The 21,070-nt window shown below is 51.5% G+C and overlaps 1 protein-coding gene across 2 annotated transcripts in view; it reads left to right on the top strand.

Moving 5' to 3' along the window:
- The window catches only part of MKI67 (marker of proliferation Ki-67), a 30,038-nt gene extending 9,229 nt beyond the window's left edge, over positions 1 to 20,809 (top strand). For both annotated transcript variants that reach the window (XM_061162924.1, XM_061162923.1), the window contains exons 7-15: positions 173 to 1,234; positions 3,464 to 3,639; positions 4,834 to 5,155; positions 5,247 to 5,365; positions 5,466 to 5,637; positions 8,197 to 8,352; positions 9,964 to 16,802; positions 18,158 to 18,601; positions 19,497 to 20,809. In XM_061162924.1, the coding sequence (XP_061018907.1) occupies positions 173 to 1,234; positions 3,464 to 3,639; positions 4,834 to 5,155; positions 5,247 to 5,365; positions 5,466 to 5,637; positions 8,197 to 8,352; positions 9,964 to 16,802; positions 18,158 to 18,601; positions 19,497 to 19,562 (9,356 nt within the window). In that variant the 3' untranslated portion in view covers positions 19,563 to 20,809. The remainder of the gene's footprint in view (positions 1 to 172; positions 1,235 to 3,463; positions 3,640 to 4,833; positions 5,156 to 5,246; positions 5,366 to 5,465; positions 5,638 to 8,196; positions 8,353 to 9,963; positions 16,803 to 18,157; positions 18,602 to 19,496) is intronic.
- Positions 20,810 to 21,070: the final 261 nt, after the last annotated feature.

Below are 21,070 nucleotides of genomic sequence, written 5' to 3'. Positions count from 1 at the left end.
ATACAAGTATCAGAATACTGTCACCATACATTTTGGACATTAAGAAAGTTTTAGGCCAAGTGAAAAGCCAGGTTTTTAAGACAATTTGAAATAGTTTAAAAAATGTGCATATTGCATGTGTTAAAATCATTGAGAAAATCTTGAACTTCTTATTTTGTAATTCATTGTCAAGAAGGGAAAGCTCAAGATTCCAGTGCCTGTTCAGAAGTCACGGAAGAAGCTATTTCAGGAAGGCCTGTGGCCCACGGGGAGGACATCACGGCCACACACGCCATCTCAGGGCGCGGGGAAGACCATGTTGCCAGGAGAACACCCAGTCGTGTTCCTTCCTCAGAACTTCCTGGAGATAACCACGGAGGTGCGATGGATCCCACTGCTGGGGACTTGAAAGAAGATCCCAGTGTAGCATCAGGGGCCTGTCGTGGAGAACCAAAGGCTCTTTCCTCCATACAGTGTCTTAAGAGGCGTGACCAAAGTGAGTCTCCCTTTAGGAAGCTTTACGAGTCAATGAAAGTGGAGTTAGATGTGAACCCAGGAAAAGGCAATGTTCTGCAGAATCGCCGAAAATCAGGACCGCAGCGTCACTGCACAGCAAGCAGAGAAAGCACTGACGGGTTACAGGACGAGACTCTGGTCTCCCCCAAATCCAGATGGAAGTCGGGCCAAAGCCCCCACATGAAGGCAGACCCCGGTCTGGGAGAGCAAGGAAGTAGCCAGACTGAGGGAGAGGGGAGTGGGGAGCCAGTTCAGACACCCAAGGAGCCCAGGAGTCCTGGCATCGCCCGCGCGGAGATGGAGACAAGGAAAACCAGGACCCCCCTGCGGTGTTCACCACACAGTCCCTCCCGGAAGCGGCGGAGTGAAGACCCGAGTGTCATCGGTGGCCGTGTATCTCAGAGTCTAGACCAAAGTGAAGGCTCCAGGGCAGATGATAAGACGCTCACTCCCCAGAAGTTCTTGCCTAGAAATCAAACACCCGTTAAAGTTGGGAGTTTTGGAAATACACCAGAAAAGCTTTTCTCCAGAAAGAGGAAGAGTATGCCTGCAAATGTTGACCATCTGACTGCAGAAACAGATCCGACGATTTCAGCTCCACTAGTCCTTCAAGTTGAAAGGAAGATTCAAAGCGATTTTCTCAACAAGCCTGAGAAGCTGGGCCCAGCAGCTGGACAGGTGGGCCCTGGGTTATCCAGTCTCGGTGCACCTGACGTCTGCAGCTTCGGTGATTCCACAAGTAAGTCTGTTTAACTGTCCATTTATTTCCCCCCTGAAGTTTACACCTACCTTGTGTCTAGATGTGAATTAGCAGTCCCTTCCTTCATTCGCTAATGATTCGCTCTGTGAGCCACTAAGGGACCATGATAAAGAGCCATTTTCGTCATCTGCTCATAGATTTATGTGAAAACCCTGAAAACCCACCAACCAGAGGAAGTGCTGGTTACTAGGAGAAGAATTAGCAACAGTCTAAGGAGATAATGTGGCCCCAAAATATATTTGATTCTTGGGAGAATAAGCTTAAGCATAGTTACTTTTCATAGGAGTTCAGTTCTGAACTGTAAGCTCTTATATCCTATAAGTTGAGCCTTTAGAATAAGCAGTGGAAACCCCTTGGAAATCTTTTCACATGGGGCGGGGGAGTCTTGGAACACCCTTGGACCACCTCCCTGGGTTTATGTGCCAGGTGCCGCTGTAAGTGCCTTTCAGACACTTGCTTCCCATCTTCCATGCTGGCAGCAGGTGGGCCCGTGGGACAGGTGTCGTACTCTCTTCCTTTTGCAAGTGGGGAAAACAGTCACCTGATGGCACACTGCAGGCGGCCGAGATGTGACCCGTGGAGCAGGCGTGGCAGCTTGGAGGCCTCCCACACTCCCTCGGGGACCCCCGGCTGCTGTGAGGCTGTGCCCGGCTGTCAGCTCTGCGGCTGTGCCCGGCTGTCAGCTCTGCCTCTGCAGGGAGCCCGTGGGGTGGGGTGTTTGGTTCTGAGATCAGACTTCATGACTTCATGGTGTCCCCATGAGTGTCACAAATGGGGCATGTCGCTTAGACAAGGGTTCATGTTGATAAGCAGTTCATAAAGGTGTGTAGCTGGGCCTGTCTGTCCAGATCTCCAGGAGAAGCTTTCCAGCCCCTGGTTCCACTCACATGCAGGCCTGCATGAGGCCTGAATGTGAGTTCCTTGGGAAAGCCTACTCAGGCCACTGCCAGAGCTCACCGCTGGCATCCCCCCAGTCCATAGTGGGAACCACTGATCAGGGAGCTCACCGCTGGCATCCCCCCAGTCCATAGTGGGAACCATTGATCGGGGAGCTCATTGCTGGCATCCCCCCAGTCCACAGTGGGAACCATTGATTGGGGAGCTCATTGCTGGCATCCCCCCGGTCCACAGTGGGAACTACTGATCGGGGAGCTCATTGCTGGCATCCCCCCAGTCCACAGTGGGAACCACTGATCGGGGAGCTCATTGCTGGCATCCCCCTGGTCCACAGTGGGAACCATTGATCGGGGAGCTCATTGTTGGCATCCCCCCTAGTCCACAGTGGGAACCATTGATCAGGGAGCTCACCGCTGGCATCCCCCCTAGTCCACAGTGGGAGCCACTGATCGGAGAGCTCACCGCTGGCATCCCCCCGGTCCACAGTGGGAACCATTGATCGGGGAACTCATTGCTGGCATCCCCCCGGTCCACAGTGGGAACCATTGATCGGGGAGCTCACCGCTGGCATCCCCCCGGTCCACAGTGGGAACCACTGATCGGGGAGCTCACCGCTGGCATCCCCCCGGTCCACAGTGGGAACCACTGATCGGGGAGCTCACCGCTGGCATCCCCCCGGTCCACAGTGGGAACCACTGATCGGGGAGCTCATTGCTGGCATCCCCCTGGTCCACAGTGGGAACCATTGATCGGGGAGCTCATTGTTGGCATCCCCCCTAGTCCACAGTGGGAACCATTGATCAGGGAGCTCACCGCTGGCATCCCCCCGGTCCACAGTGGGAACTACTGATCGGGGAGCTCACCGCTGGCATCCCCCCAGTCCACAGTGGGAACCACTGATCAGGGAGCTCATTGCTGGCATCCCCCTGGTCCACAGTGGGAACCATTGATCGGGGAACTCATTGCTGGCATCCCCCCGGTCCACAGTGGGAACCATTGATCGGGGAGCTCACCGCTGGCATCCCCCCGGTCCACAGTGGGAACCACTGATCAGCCACGCCCTTCATTAGGCTCCATCCACACAAGACTTGCCAGCGTGTAAAGAGAGGCCTTGCACTGTTGCGTTGGGCCTTGGCATTTCATGGTTTGTCCTGGATCTTCCGTTAGCTTTGTCAGCATCAGGAGAGGATGAAGGAGGAGAGGTGCCAGGCGTCTGAACTCGCGTAGGTTTGTCTCTAATGGTGAGTGGAAGCAGGTCGCACCTGCGGCGCAGTTTGCTTTGCAGTCTGACATCTGTGCCCATTCCTCTAGATAAGATGGAGGGCGTGGCTGTGAAGAGGAGGCGCGTCTCCTTTGGGGGTCGCCTGAGACCCGAATTATTCGATGAAAACTTACCTCCCAACACACCTATCAAAAAAGGAGAGACGCCAAAGCAAAGACGGTCGCTGGCCGCCCACACGCCCACTGTCCTGAAGAAAATCATCAAGGTGAGGTTCCCCGCAGGTCTCCCCCTGGGGTCTGATGATGGCGTACATCCTTGGTCCACGCTCTTTCCAAGGGGCTCCCCTGGCAGCTCAGTGGTAAAGAATCCGCCTGCAGTGCAGGAGACCCGGATTCAATCCCTGGGTCAGGAAGATCCCTGGAGAAGGGAATGGTGACCCACTCCAGTATTCTTGCCTGGGAAATCCCATGGACAGAGGAGCCTGGTGGGCTACAGTCCATGAGGTTGCAAAGAGTTGGACACAACTGAAGTGATGAACACTTTTTCTTTCACTCTTTCCAAACCCCTCACACTAGTAGAATGACAGTGAAGACTTTTTTTACCTAATAAAATAGTAAAAAGCATCAACATCTCTGTGAGAACGCATTCCCAGGGGTGTTGGCAAATGGACCCCTGATCCGAACCACAACCCAAGGGGGGCTGAGCACAGGTGGGTCCTCGGGACTTCCCTTCTCTGCAGAGGCCTCCTGCCGACCACACTTCTGGGCCAGGTGGTCACACTCGGGTTATAGTTAATACCGTTTGGAAAGACAGAGCCATGAGATTTTCATTTTTTTCCCTTTTAGAATGACAAGGTGAAAAGACAGAGCTTAGATGGCAAGCACACCATGGTTTTGACCGTCAGGTCTTTAGAATTTTTCATCACTGACCCTTTAGGGGCATGATCTTACATCTCAAGAGAGGTGTGCCCGCCCCCCGCTCCGGCCCCCCGCCCCATAGCTCCCGTCCTTCAGAGGGCCTGGGCAGTCTTTAATTTCTTTTCATTTCAGTTAATTTTCTTTTCCTGTTGGTATAGGAACGTGAGGTATGTCTCCTTCCCATCTCTTTTATATGAGCCCCGGAAATGTGCAGAACCCATGCTGACCCAAGGTGGTTAGACTCCCACGGAGGGTGTTTCCTTGGATATAGATCAGAGCCCCACTCATCAGGAAGTTCCTCCACCTTTCCACTGGCAATGCCTCAGTTAAGACTTATTCAGTGCTCTCTTTTCCCCCTTCTTTTTAAATGAGAGACACAGACTCCTATCTCCACTGTATGTTTGACAGACACCGGTCAAAGCAATCAGTGCTTCGAGATTTGCACAACTAAAATTGTTGAGTGGGTAGGGTTTTCACATTCATTCATTACACAGATGTTATATTTGTGGTAAGGTTTCCTACACACATTCCAATCTTGCCAGGAGCAGCCCCAGCCATCAGGGAAAGAAGATTCTTCAGAAGTCCGTCTGAAAATGACCTCACCGGACACCCTCATGAGCTCTCCGGCTCCTCATGCAGTCCATGCTTCTGCGGCCGCACCCGACCGATGCCGAAGGCTGTCCAAGGTGTCTTGCGTGTCCGGGGTCGGTGGGTCCCCACGTCAGACAGATGTCCCCAAGAGAGGGGGGAGACGGAGCAGCGGCCTCCCTGCCCAGAAAGTGTCCCTGGAGCGGAGCCAGCACGGGATCCTCCAGACCATTTTCTCCAGGAGAAGGAGCGGCGCCTCGGAGGCCAATTTGATTGGTGAGTGCGTGGCGTCTGCAGGTGGGGTTCCAGGTGGACTTTCCCTCGGGTGCCGGTTTGGGAACGTCTCCACATCTCTTCCCCGTGACAGTGGCAAGATCATGGGCAGACGTGGTGAAGCTCGGTGCCAAGCAGGCCCAGCACAAAGCTGCGAAGCGTGGCCCTCCCAGGCAGCCGGGCAGACGGCAGAGGAGAGCCAACACTCCAAAGGTGCGTGTTCCGACGTGGTGTGTGCTCTTGACGCGTCAGGGGGACTTGAAGGGAGGCTTTCAGGCTTTGACGTGTTGTCGAGCTCCCGATTGTCTTCCAGAAACCGCCCAGCACCGTTCATGGTCAGTTTAGCACTGGCCACGCGAACTCTCCCTGCACCATCGTCATAGGGAAGGCTCAGCTTGAGAAAGTGACCGGGCCGGCTCGGCCCTACAGGGTGATAAACAACTTCGTGGTCAGCAAACCAAGGGACTTCAGTGAAGACCTTTCAGGTAAGAGCGCGGCCCTGGCTCTTAGAAACCAGAGCCCTGTCCTCCTCCTGCGGGTCCCACACGGCTGGACGTCTCGTTTATCTGCTGTGCCTGGGACAGGAAAAATAATCCAGACAACCCGGGGGCGGGGGGCGGGGTGCGGCACGGTGTTCAAGGAAGAGGGAGCAGGATTGGAGAACAAGGACCGGTCCCCGACAGTGTGGGGTCACATGTGCTACAGGAAGTAGATGGGAAATGCACACCTGTTTTCCCTTTGGATTGGAGAGTAGTTGGTTTACGGTGTTGCGTTAGTTTTTGGTGTACAGCACAGAGATTCAAATATATATGTATATAATTATTAAAATAGATATTTCCTTAGCTGTTTTACTCATTTGGCTGTGTCAGGCCGTCTTTGTGGCACGTAGGCCTCTCTCTAGTCACGGTGACGCAGGCTCAGTAGTTGAGACACACAGGCTTAGTTGCCCCTCTGACATTCGGGATCTTAGTTCCTTGACCAGGGATCAAACCCATGCCCACTACATTGGAAGGCAAATTCTTAAGCACTGGACCACCAGGTGACAGCTATATTCTTTTTAAAATTCTTTTCCATCATGGGTTACTACGAGATATGGAGGATAGCTCCGTGTGCTGTTGAGTAGACCCTTGGTGGGCACCTGAGGAAACGCACACCGTTACCTGGGAGAGCAGCACAGGTATAGGAAAGCTGGCCGCCACCTTGTGGTGAGGAAACCAGTTTGGCATTTCTACCAACAGGTTACCCCAGAGTTGGAGTATTTGGTTTAAGCGGTATTTTGCTTCTTGAAGACGCCCTCCCCTTGTTCCGTGGAACAAAGTCCTGTGGCAGGGCTTCCCTGAACCTTTCGTAGTTGAACCAGTGTTGCCGTTTTTAAAGTGTGATGTGCCCTGCTTACGCTTGGACCAGACTAGGACCACAGCAGGACCCTGGCTTTGAGATTTTATGCTCTCAGGGCATAGTCTGCCAGTGGTCTCCATTCTGAGCTCCCACTTCTGGTGGGAGGTGACTCTTGAATCCATTAGGTGGCATCCCGTTTTTATCTCCTGGCAGATTTTCAGATGGGAAAATCACTGTACCACTTACATAAGGATGCAAGATACCCTCTAATGAAAGTCACATCTGGAGCAACACGTTTAGCTTTTAAAAGCGAACTACAAAAACGTAGAACAGTGGTAACCAGCATCCTGACAGGATGCTCCCTGAGGGAGGAAAAACCTCTGAGCTCGGGCTTCCCTGGTGGCTCAGCGGATAAGAATGCGCCTGCCAATGCAGGGGACACGGGTTCGGGCCCTGGTCTGGGGAGATCCCACGTGCTGCGGAGAAACTACGCGCATGCGCTCCAAGTTCTGCGCCTGCGCCGCAAGTACTGTGCCTGCGCTCCAGAGCCCGTGCTCCGCAGCAGGAGAAGCCTGCGCTCCCTAACTCGAGAGCAGCCCTCAGCTGCCACAACCAGAGAAAAGCCCACTCAGCAGTGAAGACCCAGCAGAGCCAAACATTAAATAAAAACTAAAAGAAAAAAAATACTGAGCTTATACACCCCGTATGCCGCTCCATGTGTATCTGTGTATCCCTGTAAATTATGCACAGAGAGTGTATTGATGTGTATGTCGTGAAACAATGAAGACAAAGGTGAAGACAAGTTTAAATCCTCAGTACGTGGGATATGGATGTTCTCAGCCTTCCTTCAAAACATTTTGTAGACATGCAACAATGGTCACCCTGAGTGTGAGTACTTTTAAGACAAAACATTAACACGTGGTGAAGCCTGAATATCCTGGATATTTTGAGAGTGAGGCCTGAGCAGTAGTGGAGAGATGAGGTTTTAAGGGGCTTGGCTGGCTTGGGCACCTTCAGAACAGGCTCCCAGACACACTTTGCAGATGATGCCAGCCTGAGAGCATCTTTCGATCCAGTGTTGTTAGAATGAGAATAATAAGGAGAATGGGGGATAATGAATGTTTGAGAAACTTAAATCTTCCCTTTGGAGAACTGTATTTTTTTTTTTTTTTTCCCCTTGAGGTTTTGTTAGTACTACCTTTTGGTGTTCAAATGAAAAGAAGGTGATATTATTACTTGAGAGTACTAAAAATGGGCGGTCCTATGTCACTTTTAAAATCTGGAGACGTTTTGTTTGTACATGAACTTCAGAACTGCATCCCTGAGGACTTTTTCAAGGAGCTTGAGGGCCCTAGGTTTCGGCAGGCATGGTAGGGAGATCCCATGGGGCAATCTCTGCCCTCTCAGCAGCGCTCACATCTGGAGAACACTCTAAAAGACTGCAGATGTCGACCTCCTTCATTCGATCCTTCTAAGAAGAAGGGCAGAGGAGACGTGATATATGATCTAACTCCCCAGTGCCCGCTTCTGAAAAGGGGTTCACAACCAATGCATCACCCTCTCCTGAGACCCTGTCTCCCAGGAATTCTAGGGGGTGATCTGTTATTTGCCTTCTGCCATCCCCTCTTTTGTGCTTGAGGACGGGCATGCTTGTTTGCAGGTATAGGCAGTCTACTAACTGCTTTTCCACTGTTGTGACGTAACAGGGCTGCCTGAAATGTTCAAGACACCAGTGAAAGAGAAGCCGCAAAGGATGAGCATGTGTCCCCCTACTTTCCCAAATTCAGAGGATTTGCTTGGAAAAGAGCTTCCAGGACCTCATTCAGAAGGAAATCCTCTGCTGTGCACTTTGGAAAATTTTGGTTGGTTTCCTTTTTTACCCCAGCACTTTGATCTTTTCAGTCAGAACTGTAGACAGTCTTCTTTTACTACAACAGTTACGGTATTATCTCTCTACGACAGATCCTCCTGATACTTACGCTCTCCAGCTTTGTCCCATTGTTTATAGGGAGGAGTTTCTATCGGCAGTGGAACCAGCACTGGCTTTCAGAGACTTGCATAAAAAGGCAAACCCGTTTACTAACCATAAGCTCCCTGTGTGCACGTGGCCTTCTTCATCTTGCATAAGTGAAGAGGTTGACAAGCAGCTAGGTGTAATCATCTCTCATCATGTGTGTGTGTGTGTGTGTGCTAGGTTGCTTGTTGTGTTTGACTCTTTGCGATCCCATGGACTGTATGTAGCCCACCAGACTCCTCTGTCCATGGGATTTTCCAGGCAAGAATACTGGAATGGGTTGCCATGCCCTCCAGGGGATCTTCCCGACCCAGAGATCGAACCTGTGTCTCTTACGTCTCCTGCATTGACAGGCGGGTTCTTTACCACTAGCTCCACCTGGGAAGCCCTCTCTCATCATGGTGGTGGTTTAGTCACTAAGTCATATCCGACTCTTGCGACCCCGTGTCTGTAGCCCGCCAGGCTCCTCTGTCCATGGGATTCTCCAGGCAAGGATACTGGAGTGGGTTGCCATTTGCTTCTCCAGGGAGTTTTTCTGACCCGCGGATCAAACCTGGGTCTCCTGCATTGCAGGCAGATTGTTTACCAACTGAGCTACAAGGGAAGCTCTGTCTTACTTGTGTGTAAATGACTCAGATGTGAGCGTGCTGTCAGCAGAGAGAAGGCGGCAGGTGGGCACCGCGCAGATGCTGCTGCATCTCCTGCGCGGACGCCCGCCGCAGGATGTGTGTGAGATGGACATACGACGTCCGTCTTCTCTGCCGTTCACACTGATCACCACGTGCCTGTCGCAGAGAGAATGGCATGCTCTGCTTGAGGTGCTTCCTGTCGCTAAAAAAATAGATGTTTCCTGTGGACCCTGAGTGCGCTAAGTATAATCCCTGTTTCTGCATCCGTGGTCCAGTGGATTGAACAGCTGTTTCTCTGGTTTGATGAAAAAACCAGAGACCTGAGTGGCAGCCTTCAGAGGACCCTTCTTTCTTCTTTTTTAAGGTTATTTTTGTAATGACTATTTTTCAGGTCTATTGAATTCATTACAATACTGCTTCTGTATCATATTTTCTTTTTCTTTTTAGTCAAGAGGCATGTGGCATCTTCGCTCCCTGACCAGGGATCGAACCCATACCTCTTGCATTGGAAGGTGTCGGTTTAACCACTGGACCACCAGGGAAGTCCCAGGGAACCCCTGCTAAGGAATTTTTTTTCCTTTTACCTAATTCCTGTAGCTCCTTACTACCACCTATGATGACCCCACTCTTTGTCACCCATAACATTATTCATACGTGGGTGTGGTTCATGTCAGGCAGATTTATCTCTGTCTGATAGAGACAGCCTCATATCCTGGGGTGGATGGGAGCCAATACTAGCTTTTAAGTAACATTTTATGAGAATCAGATAGCAAATTGGTACAACATAGTGAACAGACTCTGTTGATCACGTGTGTTCTAATATCTTATAGGCGAGGATGTGTTTCCTAGGACTCAAGATGCAGCAAAAGGGCCATCTGATCAGAGTTCTGCAAGCCCTGCTTTGAAACGCCCCAGTATTAAAATGAGCGAAGATACTGTGAGAACACCGAGGAGCATGAATAAAACCACAGCTGCTGAGAAGAAAACTCCAGTGTCCACAGCAGCGACTCCAAAGGCAACATCAACTGCAAACAGGTCTAGAAGGTCTGCAGAGCTCAGCGGTGTGCAGACGCCGGGTACAGGGCCAGAGAACGAAGACGCAAAACCCGACCCCGTGGAGGACATCTTGGGAAGACGTCTGGGGAAAACACCACAACCAGAGCTGAAGCTGGAGAGAGACACAAAGGAAAGTGAAAAGTCTTTCAAAAAATGTAAGCAAAATATCGAATCGAAAGAGAAGTCTGAAAAGACGATAGCTGTGAGGAGATCAAGAAGAGCCTCAGAGCTGAAGTGTGAACCAGCGGCAGACCTGACCACTGGAGGTCAGGTCAGGAGGTCTGGAGGCAGACCTCCTCTCCAGAGGTCGCAGGACACAGAGGCCGAGGAGAACCAGGTGGACATCCTAAGTCTCCTACAGACCCCCAGTCATACCAAGGAAGTGACGGATGCCGAGAACAGAGCCACAAAGATGAGCTGTAAGTCTCCCAAGCCAGGAGCAGTCAAGACGCCCACCAGAGTGAGCACGCAGCTCAAGACACCTTCCCAGAAGGTGGATGTAGGAGGTTCCTCGGATCTTAGGAAGCCCTCGGAACTGCCAGGGAGAGCCACGCCCACTCAAAGAGAACCAAGAGATGCTAAAAGCATCCAACTGTTTAAGGAAACTCCAAAGCAGAAACTGGACCCTGCAGAGAATTCTGCTGGAAGTAAGAGGCGGCCAAGGACTCCCAAGGGAAAGGCCCCACCTCTGGAAGACCTGACTGGCTTCAGCGAGCTCTTCCAAACCCCACATCAAGCCAAGGAACCAATGACTGATGACAAAACCACCAAAACACCCTGCAAATCTCCACAATCGGAGCCAGTCAACACACCAAGTAGAAGGGGACATCTCAGGACACCTTCCCAGAAAGTGAATGTGCAGGAAGGCCTCTCAGCTCTCAGGAAACCTCAGCAAACACCAGGAGAAACCACACGGTCACCCAGAGAACCAGAGGGTGGTGACAGGGGCATTGCAGTGTCTCAGGAAGCCCCAGAAGAGAAGCTAGACCTTGCAGGAAAGGTACCTTCAGCCAAGAGGCAACGAAGGACACCCAAGGGAAAGGCCCAGCCCCTGGAAGACCTGACTGGCTTCAAGGAGCTCTTCCAAACCCCAGATCAAGCCAAGGAACCAATGACAGATGACAAAACCACCAAAACACCCTGCAAATCTCCACAACTGGAGCCAGTCAACACACCAAGTAGAAGGGGAGGTCTCAGGACACCTTCCCAGAAAGTGGACGTCGAGGAGGAGCTCTCATCTCTCAGGAAACCTCAGCAAACACCAAGGGGAACCAGGCACTTAGACAGAGAACCAGCAGATGGTGATGAAGACATCAATGTGTCCAGTGAAACGCTAAGGCAGGAAATGGACCCTGCAGATTATGTGACTGGAATTAAGAGGCAGTCAAGGACACCTAAAGAAGATGTCCAATCTCTCGAATACCTGACTGGGTTCAGAGAGCTCTTCCAAAGCCCAGTCTACACCAAGGTGCCAAGGGCTATTGTCAAAATTCCAAAAATGCTCAGCCAGTCTCCACAACTGAAACCAGTCAACATAACACCAACTAGAAGGGGACATCTCAGAACACCTTCCCAGAAAATGGACTTGCAAGAAGACCTCTCAGCTCTCAGGAAACCTCGACAAATACCAGGAGAAACCACACAGTCACCGAGAGAACCAGAGGGTGGTGACAGAGACATTGCAGTGTCTCAGGAAGCCCCAGAAGAGAAGCCAGACCTTGCAGGAAAGGTACCTGCAGCCAAGAGGAGGTCAAGGACACCCAGGGGAAAGACCCCACTCCTGGAAGACCTGGCTGGCTTCAAGGAGCTCTTCCAAACTCCACATCAAGCCAAGGAAACAATGGCAAATGACAAACCCACCACAATATCCTGTAAATCACCAGAAGAACCAGTCAACACGCCGACAAATAAGAAGAGACAACTCAAGTCACCTCCCCGGAAAGTGGGCATAGAGGAGGAGCTCTCAGTGCTCAGGAGGCCCGCACAGACTCCAGGGGGAACCAGGCACTCGGAAGGAGAAGCAGCAGGTGATGGTGAAGACATCAAAGCGTTCACAGGAACACCAAGGCAGAAACCGGACCCTGCAGAAAATGTGACTGGAATTAAGAGGCAGCTAAGAACACCTAAGGAAAAGGTCCAATCTCTCAAAGACCTGACTGGGTTCAGAGAGCTCTTCCAGACCCCAGATCACACCACAGAACCAAGGGCTATTCTCAAAACACCCCAAATGCTCTGCACGTCTTCTCAACCAGAGTTGATTGTCACACCAGCCAGTAGAAAGAGACAGCCTAGGACACCTCTTGGGAAGATGGATACAGAGAAAGAATTGTTAGTGCTCAGGAGACCCACACGAGCATCAGGGCAAACCATGCATACATGGTGCAGAGAACCAGGTGATGATGATAAAAGCAGTGAATTGTTTAAGGAAACTCCAAAGCAGAAACTGGACCCTGCAGAGAATTCTGCTGGAAGTAAGAGGTGGCCAAGGTCACCCAAGGGAAAGGCCCAGCCCCTGGAAGACCTGAGAGGCTTCAAGGAACTCTTCCAAACCCCAGATCAAGCCAAGGAACCAATGACTGATGACAAAACCACCAAAACACCCTGCAAATCTCCACAATCGGAGCCAGTCAACACACCAAGTAGAAGGGGACATCTCAGGACACCTTCCCAGAAAGTGAATGTGCAGGAAGGCCTCTCAGCTCTCAGGAAACCTCAACAAACACCAGGAAAAGCCACACAGTCACCCAGAGAACCAGAGGGTGGTGACAGGGGCATTGCAGTGTCTCAGGAAGCCCCAGAAGAGAAGCCAGACCTTGCAGGAAAGGTACCTTCAGCCAAGAGGCGACCAAGGACACCCAAGGGAAAGGCCCAGCCCCTGGAAGACCTGACTGGCTTCAAGGAGCTCTTCCAAACCCCAGATCAAGCCAAGGAACCAATGACAGATGACAAAACCACCAAAACACCCTATAAATCACCAGCAGAAACAATCAACACTCCGGCCAGTAAGAAGAGACGACTCAAGTCACCTCCCCGGAAAGTGGGCATAGAGGAGGAGCTCTCAGTGCTCAGGAGGCCCGCACAGACTCCAGGGGGAACCAGGCACTCAGAAGGAGAAGCAGCAGGTGATGGTGAAGACATCAAAGCGTTCACAGGAACACCAAGGCAGAAATCGGACCCTGCAGAAAATGTGACTGGAATTAAGAGGCAACTAAGAACACCTAAGGAAAAAGTCCAATCTCTAGAAGATTTGACTGGGTTCAGAGAGCTCTTCCAGACCCCAGATCACACCAAGGAGCCAAGGGCTGTTCTCAAAACCCCCAAGATGCTCTGTCAGTCTCCACCACTGGAACCAGTCAACATAACACCAGGCAGAAGGGGAAGTCTCAGGACACCTTCCCAAAAAGTGGACATGCAAGAAGACTGCTCAGCTCTCAGGAAGCCTACACAGACATCAGGGATGACCACACACTTACCCAAAGAACCAAAGGGTGGTGACAGAAGCCCTGCAGTGTCTCAGGAAACTTCAGAAGAGAAACCATACCCTGCAGAAAATTTAATTGCAAGCAAGAGGCAGCCAAGGACACCCCAGGAAAAGGCCCAACTCTTGGAAGACCTGGATGGCTTTAAAGAGCTCTTCCAAACCCCAGATCATGCAAATGGACCAATGACTGATGACAAACCCACCACAATGCCCTGTAAATCTCCACCAGTGGAACCAGTCAACACGCCAACAAGTAAGAAGAGACAACTCAAGTCACCTCCCCAGAAAGTGGACGTAAAGGAGGAGCTCTCAGCACTCAGGGGGCCCGCACACACTCCAGGGGGAGCCAGGCACTCAGAAGGAGAAGCAGCAGGAGACGGTGAAGACAAAGCACTTAAGAAAGCTCCGAAGCAGAAACTGGACTCAGCAGAAAATTTAACTGGAAGCAAGAGGCGGCCAAGAGCATCACTCAAGGAAAAGGCCCAGCCCCTGGAAGATCTGACTGGCTTTAAAGAGCTCTTCCAAACCCCACATCAATCCAAGGGACCAATGACTGATAACAGTATCCCTAAAATGCTCTGCCGGTCTCCACAACCAGAACCAGTCACCCTAACACCAGGTAGAAGGGGACATCTCGGGACACCTTCCCAGATGCTGGACAGGCAGGAAGACTGCTCGGCTCTCAGGAAGCCTCAGCAAACACCGGGGGAAGCCACGTACTCACACAGAGAACCAGAAGGGGGTGACAGAGGCACTGCAGTGTCTCAGGAAGCTCCAGAAGAGAAACCAGACTCTGCAGGACACGTGACTGCACGCAAGAGGCAGCCAGGGACACCTAGGGAGAAAGCCCAGCCCCTGGAGGACCTGAGTGGCTTCGAAGAGCTCTTCCAAACCCCAGATCATGCAAAGCAACCCATAATGATCGATGACCAGCCCCCCACCATACCCTGTAAATCACCGGCAGAATCAGTCACCAGGAGAACAGGCAGAAAGAAACAACTCAGGTCATCGCCAGAGGAAGTGGGTGTAGAAGAGCCCTCAGCACTCAGGAGGCCCTCCCAGATTCCAGGGGAAGCGACATGCATGCAGAGAGAAGCTGTAAAGGATGAAAAAGACACCAAAGTGTGTAAGAAAACTTCAAGGCAGAAACTGGTCTCAGCAGAAAATGTAACTGGCGTCAAGAGTCGGCTAAGAAACGTTAAAGAAAAGGCCCAACCCACGGAAGACCCAGCCATGGTCAAAGAGCCCTTCCAAAAGCCCACCCAGACTGAGGAACCAGGGAATGATGTAAAAATCGCTCCAGTGTCCCACCAGTCTCCACCAGCAAAACCAATCACCAGGAGAACCACCAGACAGAGACGGCTCAGGTCACCACCAGGAAAAGTGGCCGTGGAAGAGCCCTCAGCATCCATAGGGCCCACACAGACACCAGGGGATACACACACAGAGCTTGTAGGCAAAGGAAAAGACATCAAGGTGTTGAAGGAAACTGAGTTTTCTTCAGGGCAGAAACTCAGTCCTGCAGAGAATGTAACAGGCGTCAGGATTCGGCTAAGGACACTAAAGAAAAAGACCCAAACCCTGGAAGACTCAGCCAGTGTCAAAGAGCTCTTCCAAAAGCCAGATCAGGCCAAAGAAGCAGAGAGTGATGTTACAATAGCTCCAGGGCCCCGCCCATCCCCACCAGCAGAACCAGTCACCAGGCCAACAAGCAGAAAGAGGCAGCCCAAGTCATCACCAGAGAAAGTGGACAAAGAAGAGCCTACACCAACACCAGGGGAAAGCACGCGGGGCCAGCCTGCACGTGATGAAGAAGACAGCAGAGTGCGGAAGGAAGATCCAAGGCAGAAACTCAATCCTGCAGAAAATGTAACTGGAGTCCGGAGTCGGCTAAGAACACTGAGGGAAAAGACCCAACCCCTGGAAGACCCGGCCAGTATCAAAGAGCTCTTCCAAGACCCAGATCAGGCCAAAGAACCAGAGGGTGATGTTACAACCATTCCAATGCCCCGCCAGTCTCCACCAGCAAAACCTGTCACCAGACCAACAAGCAGAAAGAGGCAGCTTAAGTCGTCGCCAGAGAAAGTGGACGTAGAAAGGCCCTCAGCGCGCAGAGAGCCCACACAAACACCATGGGAAACCACACACAGTGAGCCTGTACATGATGAAAAAGACAACAGAGTATTGAAGGAAGATTCAAAGCAGAAACTCAATCCAACAGAAAATGTCATCGGGGTCAGGAGCCGGCTAAGAACCCTGAAGGAAAAGGCCCAACCCCTGGAAGACCCCGCCGGTGTCAAAGAGCTCTTCCAAAGGCGAGATGGGGCCAAGGAACCAGTGAGTGATGTTACGATGGCTCCAGCGCCCCGCCAGTCTCCACCAGCACAGCCAGTCACCAGGAGAACAGGTAGACAGAGACAGCTCAGGTCACCACCAGGAAAAGCGGCTGTAGATGAACCCTCAGCGCTCAGCAGGCCTGTACAGACTCCAGGGGAAGCCACGCACACAGAACCTGTGGGCGATGAGAACAAGATCAAGACGGCCAAGGAAACGTCAAGGAGAAGCCCAGACTTGGCAGAAAACGTCACTGGCGTCAGGAGTCGGCGAAAAGCATTTAAGGAGAAGACCGTGGAAGACCCGGCCCGTTTCCAGGAGCCCTTCCAAAAGCCCGATCAGGCCGAGGAATTGGAAAGCAATGCTACTGCCATCAAGAGAGCCCCAAAGCAAACAGCGGACAGAAGACCTGTAGAAACATCCCAAAGAGTCCTCAGGGCCCGTAAAGTAAGATTCACGGAAGACCTCGTGGGCAGCAGAGAGCTGGCAAAACTCCCAGGTGAAAGTTGCATTTCCCCGTCCCCCGAGAGGGACCAGGGAGAAGACAGGAGGGTCACAAGCAGGAAGAGGCTGCGCCCCGTGACAGCTGCCCAGGACCCCGAGGACGAGAGGCCACTCCAGAAGAAGCAGAGGACCGTCCCCCGGGAGACACGGGAGCCCCCCTCACCTTCGGGAGTGAAGAAGAGAAGCTTGCGGACTTTGGCACAAAGGACTGAACCTGTGGGAAACCTGCCGGACGATGACCTGAAAACTAAAGCTACGGATCCACAAGGAGAAGTCGCACAGGCTCCGAATAAGGTGATGGGAGGAGTGATGTGATTGTGCCCTGCGGGCTTCCCAGGTGGCGATAGTCGTAAAGGACCCACCTGCCAACGCAGGAGATGTGAGAGATGCGGATTTGATCCCTGGGTGGGAAAGATCCCCTGGAGGAGGGAATGGCAACCCACTACAGTATTCTTGCCTGGAAAGTCCCATGGACAGAGGAGCTTGGCAGGCTACAGTCCATGGGGGTTGCAAAGAATTGGACATGACTGAATGACTTGGCACAGCATGGCAACTTGAGTGGATACTCTCCATTCTGGCATAAATTTGTGATCAGCTGTATGTAACCCCATTGTAAGTGTGGGTCCCCCTTCCCTAGGGGTCCACAGTCAACACAGTGAGTAGCTGCAGACCACTGGAAAGCATCCCCTTAGGACTTAGAGAGCTGTTTAATTGCTCAGTCATGTCCGACTCTGACCCCATAGACTGTAGCTCTCCAGGTTCCTGTATCCATGGGATTCTCCGGGCAAGAATACTGGAGTGGGTTGCTGTTTCACTCTCCAGGGGATCTTCCTATGTTCATCTTCAAAGGTATGGAGCTTTGTGCCAAGAAAAAGTGGGCAACTCAGTCCTACTTTGTTCTAGACACTGAGACCCCGAGTGCTGAGTACAAGTAGTATCTACATCAGTACTTAAACAATTAGGACAGTTTACCCAGGGTGTGTGTGTCCTGGGAAGACCATAACTGTCAGGGTTGTTAGTGAAAGTGTTTGACGCTTAGTCGTGTACCAGCTCTTCACTACCCCATGGATTGTAGCCCGCCAGGCTCCTTTGTCCATGGAATTCTCCAGGCAGAATACTGGAGTAGGTTGCCATTTCCTTCTCCAGGGGATGTTCCCGACCCAGGGATTGAACCCAGGTCCCCTGCATGGCAGGCAGATTCTTTACCATCTAAGCCACTAGGGAAGCTATAAGTGTTGTTAGAGAAGTTTGTACATTGGATTCCAGAAATTGAAATTTTCCTGTCCTGCTCTAGCAATGACTTGAAGGATTAGGAATTCATTTACTGTCTGAATAATGGGCTGTTTTCCTGGAATACCCTTTTAGCACTTGTTATAATCACATTGACATCTATGACACTGTGGTTGGAGTTCATACTGAATCTCTTACTTAGGGCTTATTGGTGGAAATGGTGATTTCTCTGCAGGAGCAAACTGACAGGTACACCCTGACTTGATTAGACTTACTTGCATGTTAGGACATGAGTCAGTGGAAAATGTTGCAATTGATTCTCCTTTGAGTTCACTTTCAAATGATGTTTTCCATGTTGAGATTTGTAATTGGTATTCCTCATTCTTGACATTTTGTGGATGTCTTTTGAATTTTTTTAGGGAGTGTCCCTGCGTTCCAGGCGTCCTGCTAAAACTTCTGTAGAGGAGCAAAGACCTGAGGTTCTTATATCAGCAGAAAAGGTAAAAATAAAGAGAAGCGAAAAGAAGTCTGTGCAGACCTCCCAGGAGATGAAGCTCCAAAGCCCTGAAGATGGAGCCGAGAAGCCTGCCTCTGGGGGCAAAGTTGAAGAGAGGAGGACGCGCTCAAGACCTGGGAGGCAGAACCAGACGCCTTTGCCTGAGGCTGCAGAGGAGAAAGCGAGGGAGGGAAGGGTGGACATCCCGGTGAAGAAGCAGGAAGAGAAAGAAGGGACAGGACATTCAGACCCCAAGGGTTCAAGATCCAGAAAGGTTAGCGTCCGCCCTCCAGGAAACCCTCTGGAGAGTGCATCCGAGCAGAGAGCAACCCGGAGTGCCAAGAGATGTGCCCACAGTCTTCAAAAGGCTAGTAATCTCCTGTTGCCCTTTTTCTAAGCACAGAGACTACATCAGTAGAGTTTTTAGCCCACGTTGCGAGAGCAGACACTGCACATGGAATAACACGCTGCCAACTCCCAGTGAGACTAGCGTGCAGGACTCTAAACCATGTTCTGTGGCTCAATGTTCAGGTGGATGTGGCTTGGGAATTCTACCCTGAATAGGAACTTCACCTGATGAAGTCTTCATTCAGGGGATTTACCCAGTTAGTACTTTCTGAGTGCTCACTGCACCCCCTGTACTAAGATTCCAGGCACTGCCTTAGTCTCTGGTTAGAGACTGAACGAAACTTCCAGAAAGGTGACGCTTGCTTTCAAAGGCGTCCCCTCTGAAAAGCTGGGACACAGAGCTGGTGGGGTGTCTGTAGGCAAGCAGTCCTATGAACAGCTCCCATCAGGAGCAGCGTGGTGTCCTTTCTCCCTTCCCAGATACTGCAGCCCACGTGTGGTCTCCGCTCACACCCAGATAGCACTGAGTGATGTCCCCTTTGGACACACCAGTTGTTTAGAAGGCTGCCAGATTACACATTTGAATTCACTTTTTCTGAGTAGTATTTATAAAAATTAGTAAAAAATGTATGTGGAAAAAAAATTTTTTTTTTATGATGTATTTATACCTTAAAAATAGCTTACCAACCTTTCTGTCAAGACCCTATATTTAACTTTAAAATTTTAAATAGTAAAAAGAGTTTAAGGCAGCTTTTACAGCCTCTATATTAAAGCTCATTTCTAAAACTCAAGATTAATTTTCTAGAACTAAAGGCCTGCATCACACCCTGTAAGGATTGGGGTTTTTGTAGAGTAGTGTTGATTACACAAACTGTTCTTTCAAATGACTTGAGATATTTTTTCTTCCCAAACAGGACAGTGACAATGTATGTGTCAAGAAAATAAGAACCAGAAGTCGTCGAGACCCTGAAGATATATAGCTAAGAAGTTTAACAGGGGGGAAAAAGTAATGAATTTAGTGATAAGTTGTAGTACAATATTTGCCATACATTTTAAAGTGAATTCTGTAAATAATGCTGTTGGGGATGGGGTGGGGTGGGGTGGGGGTTCAAGGGAAGAAGGCTTAGAATTTTCTAACTCGAGTTGATTCAAAAGCCCCCACATGGAAATTATGAAGGAGACTGCTGAGTCTCCTAAGTTAGTAAAAACTTTAAAACTTGAGTAGGGTTAGGGGGGGAGCGGGGTGGGGTGGGGGTGATGGGAGTTTGCATCTCGGCCAGTGAAGCCCTGAGGTCTGTGACTGGCGACGTCAGTCCCGGTCGGCCGAGGGCTCCAGCACTCGCCGCGCCGCTGTAAATGCTTCTGTGTGCGTCTGTCCTGCATGTACGTTCGTCCTCCATGCAAATGTGAAAGGCAGGGGCTTCTCCCCAGCACTGGCAGGCACTCAGGACGCAGGGAGGAATGGGCAGAGGACTAGAAAAACGAGAGTTAGGGTGTCCGCCTTCACCGTGGGGAGACCGCGGGTCCAGGCACTCGGCTCCGGGTCATCTGCTTGCTGCCCTGGCCTCGAAGGGAAGAGGCGTGTGATCCGGAGGCTGGTCTGTTACGCCATCTGCAGGGTAACGTGACGCTGTGTTTGAGGAAGGCCTGACCGCTTGCCTTTTTCACGGGAAGTGTGTCTGAACCAGGACTGCTCTCATCTGAGAGGTCTCCCCACTCGGCTGAGGGTCGTTGCCCACGTGCCCCTCGACCCCACGCTGTGACGCCCCCTGCGCGCTCGGGCCACGTTTTCCGAGTTTCCTCTGCTCTGGCCTCTGCTTTCTCTGCCCACACGTGTTGGCCTGGCCGCGCGCCTTCCTCTCCGACGGGAGGCGCCACCAGCCCAGACGCTCCGCCCCCAGAAACAGCGGGCCGTTGCATCTGGTTTTACGCCTGGAGTCCGCCCTTCTTCGGTTTCAGAGCCGCCCGTCTCACTGCCGTTTCGCTCTGTCCTCCGGCTCCGTGTTCCCGGGTCAGATGCGAGCGCCCCGTCCCTCCAGGCACCCATGTGGAGGCCTCCCCGTCCGCCCACCCTGCCTGGTGGGGGCGAGGCTGGAGGACTGGAGGGTCCCTGCCCGAGCGCGTGGGCTGTCACCCCTGCCTCTGTCGACTCTTGTGTCTCCCCCCCGCCCCCCACCCCGGGTCTGGCGTGGAGCGAGGTCCACATCACAATAAATGATTTTGAACAAATGCATGAATCCAGGCACGTCTGTCTGAGTCAGGGGTGTTTGTTTTTGCTATTTTGGCTGCCTTATTAATACAGTTTTAGACGGCGTTGCCTGAAATCGGGAGTCGTCAAGTGGGGCCGGAACGAAAGTGGGATTCCGACGCGCAGAAGGAATCCTATTTTAGAAAGTGTAAGCCTCCTTAGAAAAGGCCTTCTGAACGTGTGAGTCATCAGTGTATCACTTAGGCAAAGTTCTAGGAAGCATAAAATGGGAATTTTCTA

Source organism: Dama dama, chromosome 15 (assembly GCF_033118175.1).
Source record: "Dama dama isolate Ldn47 chromosome 15, ASM3311817v1, whole genome shotgun sequence".
In the NCBI taxonomy this organism is placed as follows: domain Eukaryota; kingdom Metazoa; phylum Chordata; class Mammalia; order Artiodactyla; family Cervidae; genus Dama; species Dama dama.
Note: the sequence above shows the minus strand (reverse complement) of the source record. Positions and strands in the feature narration are given on the sequence as shown.